This window comes from Lolium rigidum, chromosome 6 (genome assembly GCF_022539505.1).
Source record: "Lolium rigidum isolate FL_2022 chromosome 6, APGP_CSIRO_Lrig_0.1, whole genome shotgun sequence".
In the NCBI taxonomy this organism is placed as follows: Eukaryota; Viridiplantae; Streptophyta; class Magnoliopsida; order Poales; family Poaceae; genus Lolium; species Lolium rigidum.
Window position 1 is genome coordinate 79,856,969 of NC_061513.1, and position 10,745 is coordinate 79,867,713.

The 10,745-nt window shown below is 47.7% G+C and overlaps 1 protein-coding gene across 1 annotated transcript; it reads right to left on the reverse strand.

The window, feature by feature from the left end:
* Window positions 1-538: 538 nt before the first annotated feature.
* On the reverse strand, window positions 539-1,519 carry LOC124668096 (protein LURP-one-related 5-like). The gene has a single exon (XM_047205294.1). It carries the CDS (start codon window positions 1,445-1,447, stop codon window positions 800-802), a length of 648 nt encoding a protein of 215 aa, XP_047061250.1. The 5' UTR covers window positions 1,448-1,519; the 3' UTR covers window positions 539-799.
* Between the last annotated feature and the right edge of the window lie 9,226 nt (window positions 1,520-10,745).

Here is a 10,745-nt window from a genome sequence, read left to right on the forward strand (position 1 = left end):
ACCAGCAACTCCCTCCGCCGCTGCCTTCCGTCGCTGCCCTCCGCCGCACGCCGCGTCCGCCCACCCCTCCGCCACGAGCCGCCGTCGACCTGCCGGACCGCCGCCGGCCGGACCGAGCTCGGAGAGCCCCTAGGAGCACCGCCGCCGTCCGCTACTGCCCCGCGCAGAGCCGCACCGCGAGCGGGTAAAGGAGGTCCCGCCGCCGCCGGCACCGCGCGGGCTTTGCCCGGCTGCCCTCGCCGGCGGCGGCGGAGGAGGAGGGAGGAGAGGGAGTGGAGGCGAGGGGAGCTAGGGTTTCGCCCGGTCGTCGCCCGCGGGGGACGACCCGAGCGAAGCGTATTTCCGTCAGGAGACTGGAGATATTGTTCTCTCTCGATCGGCCATACGGTAGCTTCACTTCACTAGCTACTTAACTAGCGCCACACAACGATTCCACATTGTTGACTTAAAATACGATTTGTTGTGTTTTGAGTAAAGCAGCTGAGGTAGATTACCGAAGCTTACGAAGCAAGTCCAAACTGTTGAAAAAAGAGCGGCATGCAACGGAACGGAGAATGCAAAATTTGATGAGCACAAGGGGCTGCCGCAATCCATACAATTTCTGCAGATTTCAGCAGAATTTTTCTGCTAAACCGGTGATTGCTAGATACAAGAAAAGAAAAGTTCAGCAGCAAATCGAGCATCATCTATTGTACTGCATTTGCCGAGCAGAGACATAAACAGAGAAGAAAAATGGGGAACAAAGCAAGTTCACCAAACTCTCTACAGCTAATTTAAAGCAAGAAACGAGCAGCTCCGGTCACCGAATCCTGGCGTGGAGGGCGTCCTCTCCGGCGTCGGCGTCGTCGGCCTCGTGGCCGGCGATCTGGTCGAGCACGAGGACGATCCCCATGGCGAAGGCGGCGTCGAAGCCGGGGCCGACCCGCAGCACGAACACGTCCCTGCCCATCACCACCCGCGCCCCGGCGTCCACCTTGCGCCTGATCTCCGCCACCACCGTCTCCTCCCCGTCCTCGCCCTTGGCCACCACGCGGCAGCAGCGCCGCGCGAAGGAGCCGTCGACGCGGAGCTCAGAGGCAGCGGACGCGGCGAGCTCGACGACGGCGCCGCGTCCGGCGCCGCCGAGGATGGAGGACTTGCGGGCGGAGAAGAGGGGCTTCTGGCCGTCGGCGCGGGCGCCGAGGAAGCCCTCCCAGCGCTGGTGCAGGGACGGGCGGCGGCGGCGCACGGTCAGGAGGGGCTCGCCGGCGGGGCCGAGCAGCGCGAGCTCGCCCGGGGAGGCGGCGCCGCCGCCGTGGCCGCGGCCGTAGGTGTCGGCGCGGAAGGCCAGGCCGCCCGTGCGGTGGTCGTAGGCCGCGAAGCCGTCGCCGGGGGAGAAGTGGGAGGTCTTGCGCACGGTGAGCAGGCGCTCCTTGAGGTCGCAGTACTCCTCGGCCACGATCGCCATTGCTGCCTGTGACTGCGTCGTGGTGGTGGTGCTGCTGCTTGTGCTCGAAGGACGTGCGCGCGCTCTCGTCGGCGTCGGCGTTGCTTGGTTTGTTTGGTAAGGTTAGAGAGCTCGATACCCGAGGTCCACGCTATATACAACTAGAAGAGACCGCGCTACGCGTTGGCGAGGGTCGGAGTAGAGGTCGGGTGAGAACGGTCGGTGCTGATTCGAACTCACAGAGAGTGCTCACGTCGGAACGCCTTCGTCCTTTCTGAGCTCCGTGAACTTGGTCCATACTACAGCACTGGTCGCAACAAACTAAGAACAAAGAAACTTGGACAAGCTTACTTGTATCATAATCAGTCGAGTTAGAAATGGGAGTGGTGTTTTGGAACATGGGTGCATATGCTTCCTATATTTTGAAATGCATGTTATGTATATTTTAAATTTTTTAAAAAATTGAAACAAAAAATGTGTACGTACATCTTCACGTGCTACACGCTCACAAAGTCGTTTCATAAAAAATCGATTTATCATGTGACGTGTGTAAAAAAGACAAAATTCAGTGCTAAAAATAATGCTTTTCAGAAGATAAAGTTTTTCCTTTTTACATAGACCACAAAAAATATTGATTTTTCGTGAAACTTAGCGAATGCACATACATTATGGAGATGTACATGTAGAATTTTTTATCCAAATTTTTTGACATTTCAAAATATGTTTTTTTGGTAGAGGGAGCATATGCACCCGGGAGCCGAATTGAATTTCCGGTTAGAAATGTTATTTATAGGATGTCCACTTACAACTAACTTGATTCTCGTCGTTTGGATTTTAAACCTACCCTCCTAGTTAGGGTTTCTGGCTCCGGAGGCGATTACGATCGCGCCGTGAGATCTCTCGCTCCCCGTCGCTGATCTTTTGTGGATTGTTCCTGCTCACGTCCGGATCCGTGTTCTTCTCCACTTCAACCTACGGAAGCCTCGTTGTCCCTCCTCATCTCGTGTGCGGCGGCGGCCTTGCTAGGTTTTCCGACGGCAAAGAAACATGGCGGCAATATCGGATGCTGGAGGCTCTGGATCGGTTAAGGATTCAGAAGCTGACATTGATGACCTTCTCAAGCACTTGGATCTACGTGATGATGAACTTGAGGACGTTGTAATTGGGGCTGATGCGGTTAAGGAATTTGAGAAGGAGGCTCGCTGGTTAGCAATCGGCAAGGTTCATACCAAGAGAAGCTTTAGCGCTGATGCTCTGTTTGGGAAGATGAAATCTGTTTGGAATCTCTCTCAAGATCCAATCTGTAGGGAGGTTGGAGAAAATCTGTTTGTGTTTCAGATGCACTGCTTGGGTGATTGGAAGAAGGTCGTCCACCAGGGGCCTTGGACTTTTCGCGGATGGGCAGTACTCATTGAGGATTATGATGGTCGGGTAGACCCTGGGAAGATCTCTTTTGGAGGTTTGTTTGTTTGGGCTCAAATTCATGGTATTCCGGAGCTATACCGTAAGGTTCATGTTGTGGATGATCTAGCTCGCCGGATTGGGAAGACAAAGGAGGTTCAGATGTCTCCGAAACTGTTCTATGAAGGGAACTATGTCAGAATTCGTGTGCTTGTTGAAGTGTCAAATCCTCTGATCCGAGTTGTGTCTCTCAATATCGAGGGGGGGGGGAAGAAGAGATTTCTGGTAAAATACGAAAAAATTCCTTTCTTCTGTAGGCGTTGTGGTCTATTGGGGCATAATCATGAGGAGTGTGGGGATGGTGTCTGGACTAAAAAAGAGCTGCAATATGGAGATTTCATGCTCGCGACTCGACGTGCAAATCTATAGAATGTAGAACCTCGTTCGTTTAATCAACGCGGTCGTGGAGGTCGTTTTGGCAGGGGTGCACATGCTGAGTCCCGTAAGCGATCATCTCAAGATGCCTCGCTTGATGAAGGGGATGAATTGTTGGACTCCGCCTCTAGCCCATTGAAAACTACAGCTATGGAAACTTCTGGAAAAAATGATACGGGTGCCAGGAAACAGCTGGATTTTGATACTGATCTGGAGGAAGGGCTGGCTCTGGCCGGTCCATCAGCAGTTGGGGATTCTGAAGAAGTTCCCCCACCGCCTCCTTCTTATACTAACCCTCGTGAACGCACCAAGATAAGGAAGACTGCAGCAAATAAAGACTTGGTAACATCGGCGGCCTCCTCCGAGGAGGACCGCCGAGCCCAATGACGACATTAGGTTGGAACAGTCAGGGTCTGGGGCTGCCGGCGACTGTTCAAGAACTCGTCTGTCTGGTACAGACATACAAGCCCTGCTTAGTTTTCATCTGCGAGACTAGGCAAAGTAAAGAAAGAGTGGAAAATCTCAGATTTCGGATTGGCATGAAGTACTGCTTTCAGGTTCAAGGTGATGGGAAAGGCGGCGGCATCGCTCTCTACTGGACGGAGGATGTTACTTTCGATCTCCTCTCCTTTAGCAAACGGCATATCGATGTGCACATCAGCGGAGGCCCTTATGATCATATGTGGAGAGGCACCTTCATCTATGGGGAGCCAAAGGCTGGCGATCGGCATCACATGTGGACAAAACTCCGACAAATAAAGAGTCGCTCTGATAAACCATGGTTGATCTTGGGGGATTTTAATGAGGCTATGTGGCAAGAGGAACATTTCTCTAAATCTGCTCGGTCGGAGCGCCTTATGATGGATTTCCGTGAGGTTCTATCGCACTGCGACCTTTACGACATTGGCTTCATTGGAGCTCCGTGGACCTTTGACAACAAGCGGAAGGGTGATCAGAACGTTAAGGTCCGGCTGGATAGAGCCGTGGCGTCACCTTCATGGTCTACTCAGTTCCCGGAACATAGATTGCGGCATATCACATCATCTCGTTCGGACCATTGCCCAATTCTGCTTTCGGCGGATGAAGTGAGCGGGTGTAGATCAAACAAGCCAATAAGAAGATACGAGGTGTTCTGGGAACGTGAGCCTTCCTTGGCGGCGGCCGTAGAGGAAGCCTGGTCACGGCGCATCCCTGGCATCGACTTGGGCGCTGTTGAGCAGTCATTCAATGAGGTTATGAATAATCTCCAGCGGTGGCGCAAGATCCATTTTAAGTCCATACCAAAAGAAATTGAGAGGAAACGTATTATTCTTGAGGAACTGCGTCCCTTAACTGATGATGCCAGTGTTGCAGCCCGCGTCGGGTTGGAGAAGGAAATGGATGAGCTGTTATACAGGGAGGAAATCATGTGGATGCAACGCTCCAGGATTGCTTGGCTGCGCGAGGGTGATCACAATACTAAGTATTTTCACCAGCGTGCGTCGTGGAGGAGGCGCAAGAATAAGATTCGGAGACTGAGAAGGGAAGACGGTTCTTGGACTTCTGATCCGGGTGAGATGGAAAATTTAGCCAGGGACTTTTTCCAGAAGTTATATACTAGAGAGGATTTTATCCAGACGGCCCCTGTCATTGATACTATGAGGACTTGCATTGATGCGGAAATGAACGATAAACTCTGTGCACCGTTTACAGAAAAGGAGATCAGCGATGCCCTCTTCCAGATTGGCCCTCTCAAGGCCCCCGGACCAGATGGTTTCCCTGCTCGATTCCTACAACGAAATTGGGACCTACTGAAGGAAGAGGTGGTTCATGTTGTTCAGGTGTTTTTCGCTACTGGTATTATGCCTGAATAAGTAAACGATACTGCTATTGTGTTGATCCCAAAGAAAAATGACCCAGAAATTCTTAAGGACTTCCGCCCTATAAGTCTCTGCAACGTAATTTTTAAGGTGGTTTCGAAGTGTTTGGTGAATAGATTGAGACCCATTCTCCAGGATATTATTTCGCCTTCACAAAGTGCTTTCATACCAGGACGCCTTATTACTGATAACGCCCTGATGGCCTTTGAGTGCATACACTCAATTCAAACGGGTTCAGCTGCTCGGAAGAATTTTTTTGCTTATAAGTTGGATATGGCTAAGGCATATGATCGTGTTGATTGGCGGTTTTTGGAAGGGGTTTTAGCGAAGTTGGGCTTTCACAGTCAATGGATTCGGTGGGTGATGGCGTGTGTTACCACCGTTCGATATTCAGTTCGCTTTAACGGAAATATGCACCCCTTTACCCCATCTCGCGGCATCCGCCAAGGTGATCCTCTTTCGCCTTATTTGTTCCTGTTTGTCGCTGACGGTTTGTCTTGTCTTATTCGGAAGGAAGTTGAGGCTAGGTCCCTACATGAGCTTCATATTTGTCGTCGAGCCCCGGGTATATCTCACCTGCTATTTGCAGATGATTGTCTCTTATTCTTTGATGGCTCGGTGGATCAGGCAAATGTCATCAAATCCATCCTAGACATATATGAACAAGGTACAGGGCAATTGGTTAGTCTGGGTAAATGTTCTATCATGTATGGCGTTAACTGTACGGATGTGGTGCAAGAGCAGATCAAGGGGATTTTGAAGTATGATACCACCTGCTTTGAAGAGAAATACCTTGGGCTGCCGGTTCCTGATGGTCGTATGACTAAAGGGAAATTTAAGTCGACTAAAGGGACATTCTCTAAACATGCTAGTGACTGGTCTGGTAAATATAAGTCATCAGGGGCAAAGGACATCTTGATAAAATCGGTTCTACAGTCTGTGTCTACGTATGCCATGGGAGTATTCAAATTTCCTACTGGTTTAATTGATGATTTGGAGCGCATTATTCGCGACTTCTGGTGGGGTGATGAGACCAATAAAAGGAAAATGCATTGGTTGGTCTGGGATAAAGTTACTAGGCCAAAAGGGTATGGTGGCATTGGCTTTCGAGATCTCCATGTGTTCAACCAAGCTTTGCTGGCTCGTCGGGTTTGGCGCCTAATTCATTTTCCTGATAGCCTCTGTGCGAGATTGCTTAAAGCTAGATACTACCCCTCTGGTCACCTGTTGGACACGGCTTTCATCCAAAACCAGTCTCAAACTTGGCAGGGTATTGTGCATGGCCTTGATCTATTGAAGGAAGGTATCATATGGCGTATCGGCACAGGTTCTAGCGTTAAAAAATTTCGAGACAATTGGCTTCCAAGACCGGGAGCTCTAAAACTGGATGGGAGAAGAGGTTTTTCGCGTCGCAAGTGGGTCTCGGAACTCATTAACCAAGGAACCAGATCGTGGGATGAGTCTGCTGTCCGTGAGTGTTGTTTGCCACATGACGCTGATGTGATTCTCGGCATCAAATTATCTGCTCGTGCGACTGACGATTTCATAGCCTGGAGTGGAGAGCACAATGGTTTATTAAGTGTTCGGTCTGCAGGCTAGGCTCCATTCTCTCTCCGGCGGACAATCAAGCACCGGTCCTTCGTGTGAACGGAAGATTTGGGACCTCGTTTGGAAAGCCGCGGTTCCGCCGAAGCTCAGGGTTTTTGCCTGGAAGGTCGCTTCGGACTCCCTGGGAACTAAAGAGAACCTAAATCGTCGTATTTCTATGGTGGATCCGACTTGCTCGTTATGCGGTTGTAAGACTGAAGACTCACACCATGCGCTAATTGCATGTACACTGGCTCGGGCTCCCCGAGAAGAGTTGCGTGTGCACTGGCCACTCCCTGATGAGTCCGCCTTCAAAGAGAATCATGATGAGTGGATCTTTTCGCTCCTGGGTAATGCCACTAAGGACCAGCGGCTGATGCGTGTAGTTTACACGTCCATTGGGAACCCCAAGAGGAAGGTGTGATGCGCACAGTAGCAAGTTTTCCCTCAGAAAGAAACCAAGGTTTATCGAACCAGGAGGAGCCAAGAAGCACGTTGAAGGTTGTTGGTGGCGGAGTGTAGTGCGGCGCAACACCGGGGATTCCGGCGCCAACGTGGAACCTGCACAACACAATCACGGAACTTTGCCCCAACGTAACGGCGAGGTTGTCAATCTCACCGGCTTGCTGTAAACAAAGGATTAGATGTATAGTGTGGATGATGATGGTTGTTTGCGAAGAACAGTAAAGAACAATTGCAGCAGTTTGTATTTCAGATGTAAAGAACAGGACCGGGGTCCACAGTTCACTAGCGGTGTCCCTCCCATAAGATAGCTGATGTTGGGTGAACAAATTACAGTTGGGCAATTGACAAATAAAGAAGGCATAACAATGCACATACATATATCATGATGAGTACTATGAGATTTAATCAGGGCATTACGACAAAGTACATAGACCGCTATCCAGGCATGCATCTATGCCTAAAAAGTCCACCTTCAGAGTTATCATTCGAACCCCCTCCGGTATTAAGTTGTAAACAACGAGACAATTGCATTAAGTATGGTGTGTAATGTAATCAACACAAATATCCTTAGACAAAGCATCGATGTTTTATCCCTAGTGGCAACAAGCACATCCACAACCTTAGAACTTTCATCCTTCGTCCCGGATTTAATGGAGGCATGAACCCACTATCGAGCATAAATACCCCCTCTTGGAGTCACAAGTATCAACTTGGCCGAGCCTCTACTAGCAACGGAGAGCATGCAAGAACATAAATAACATATATGATAGATTGATAATCAACTTGACATAGTATTCAATATTCATCGGATCCCAACAAACACAACATGAAGGATTACAAATAGATGATCTTGATCATGATAGGCAGCTCACAAGATCTAACATGATAGCATAATGGGGAGAAGACGACCATCTAGCTACTGCTGTGGACCTATAGTCCAGGGGTGAACTACTCACACATCGATCCGGAGGCGATCATGGCGATGAAGAGACCTCCGGGAGATGATTCCCCTCTCCGACGAGGGTGCCGGAGGCGATCTCCTGAATCCCCCGAGATGGGATTGGCGGCGGCGGCGTCTCTGGAAGGTTTTCCGTATCGTGGCTCTCGGTACTGGGGGTTTCGCGACGGAGGCTTTAAGTAGGCGGAAGGGCAGGTCAAGAGGCGCCACGGGGGGCCCACACGCTAGGGCCGCGCGGCCAGCACCTGGGCGGCGCCGCCCTAGTTTCTGGCCACCTCGTGGCCCCACTTCGTCTCTCCCTCGGACTTCTGGAAGCTTCGTGCAAAAATAGGACCCTGGGCGTTGATTTCGTCCAATTCCGAGAATATTTCTTTACTAGGATTTCTGAAACCAAAAACAGCAGAAAACGAGCAATCGGCTCTTCGGCATCTCGTCAATAGGTTAGTGCCGTAAAATGCATAATAATGACATATAATGTGTATAAAACATGTGAGCATCATCATAAAAGTAGCATGGAACATAAGAAATTATAGATACGTTTGGGACGTATCAAGCATCCCCAAGCTTAGTTCCTACTCGCCCTCGAGTAGGTAAACGATAACAAAGATAATTTATGAAGTGACATGCTATCATAATCTTGATCATACTATTGTAAAGCATATGAGATGAATGCAGCGATTCGAAGCAATGATGAAGATAATAAGTAAACTAATGAATCATATAGGAAAGACTTTTCATGAATAATACTTTCAAGACAAGCATCAATAAGACGCATAAGAGTTACTCATAAAGCAATAAGTTCAAAGTAAAGACATTGAAGCAACACAAAGGAAGATTAAGTTTCAGCGGTTGCTTTCAACTTTCAAGACAAGCATCAATAAGATAATTGTCAACACAAAGCAACATAACAAGTGCAATAAGTAAACATGTGAGAATCAATGCACACAGTTGATACAAGTGTTTGCTTCTAAGATAGAAAGAATAGGCAAACTGACTCAACAATAAAGTAAAAGATAGGCCCTTCGCAGAGGGAAGCATTGATTACTATATTTGTGCTAGAGCTTTTCATTTTGAAAACAAGAAACAATTTTGTCAACGGTAGTAATAAAGCATATGAGTTATGTATAAGACATCTTATAAGTTGCAAGCCTCATGCATAGTATACTAATAGTGCTCGCACCTTGTCCTAATTAGCTTGGATTAACACGGATTATCATTGCATAGCATATGTTTCAACCAAGTGTCACAAAGGGGTACCTCTATGCCGCCTGTACAAAGGTCTAAGGAGAAAGCTCGCATTGGATTTCTCGCTTTTGATTATTCTCAACTTAAACATCCATACCGGGACAACATAGACAACAGATAATGGACTCCTCTTTAATGCATAAGCATTCAACAACAATTAATATTCTCATAAGAGATTGAGGATTAGTTGTCCACACTGAAACTTCCACCATGAATCATGGCTTTAGTTAGCGGCCCAATGTTCTTCTCTAACAGTATGCATACTCAAACCATTTGATTGTGAGAACCGCCCTTACTTCAGACAAGACGAACATGCATAGCAACTCACATGATATTCAACAAAGGTAAAAGAGTTGATGGCGTCCCCATAAAACATGGTTACCGCTCAACAAGAAACTTACTAAGAAATAAGACACATAAGTACATATTCTTCACCACGATAGTTTTTAAGCTATTTGTCCCATGAGCTATATATTGCAAAGGCAAAGAATAGAAATTTTAAAGGTAGCACTCAAGTAATTTACTTTGGAATGGCGGAGAAATACCATGTAGTAGGTAGGTATGGTGGACACAAATGGCATGGTTATTGGCTCAAGGATTTGGATGCACGAGAAGAATTCCTCTCAATACAAGGCTAGGCTAGCAAGGTTGTTTGAAGCAAACTCAAGTATAAAAGGTGCAGCAAAGCTCACATATGAACATATTGTAACTATTATAAGACTTTACATTGTCTCCTTGTTGTTCAAACACCTCAACCGAGAAAATATCTAGACTCTAGAGATCAATCATGCAAACCAAATTTTAACAAGCTCTATGTAGTTATTCATTAATGGGTACAAGGTACATGATGCAAGAGCTTAAACAAGATCTATAGGAGCACAACAATTGCCAAGTATCACATTATTCAAGACATTAAACCATTTACCACATGCGGCATTTTCCGTTTCCAACCAAATAGCAATGAATGAAATAGTTCAAATTTCGCAATGAACATTAAAGATAAAGCTAAGAACATATGTGTTCATACGAAACAGCGGAGCGTGTCTCTCTCCCAAATAAAGAATGCTAGGATCCGATTTATTCAAAGAAAAACAAAAATAAAAACAAACAGACGCTCCAAGTAAAGCACATAAGATGTGACAGAATAAAAATAGAGTTTCACTAGAGGAACCTGATAAGTTGTCGATGAAGAAGGGATGCCTTGGGCATTGATGACCCACAAGTATAGGGGATCGCAACAGTCTTCGAGGGAAGTATTACCCAATTTATTGATTCGACACAAGGGGAGACAAAGAATACTTGAAAGCCTTAACAACGGAGTTGTCAATTCAGCTGCACCTGGAAACGAGACTTTCTCGCAAGAGTTTAT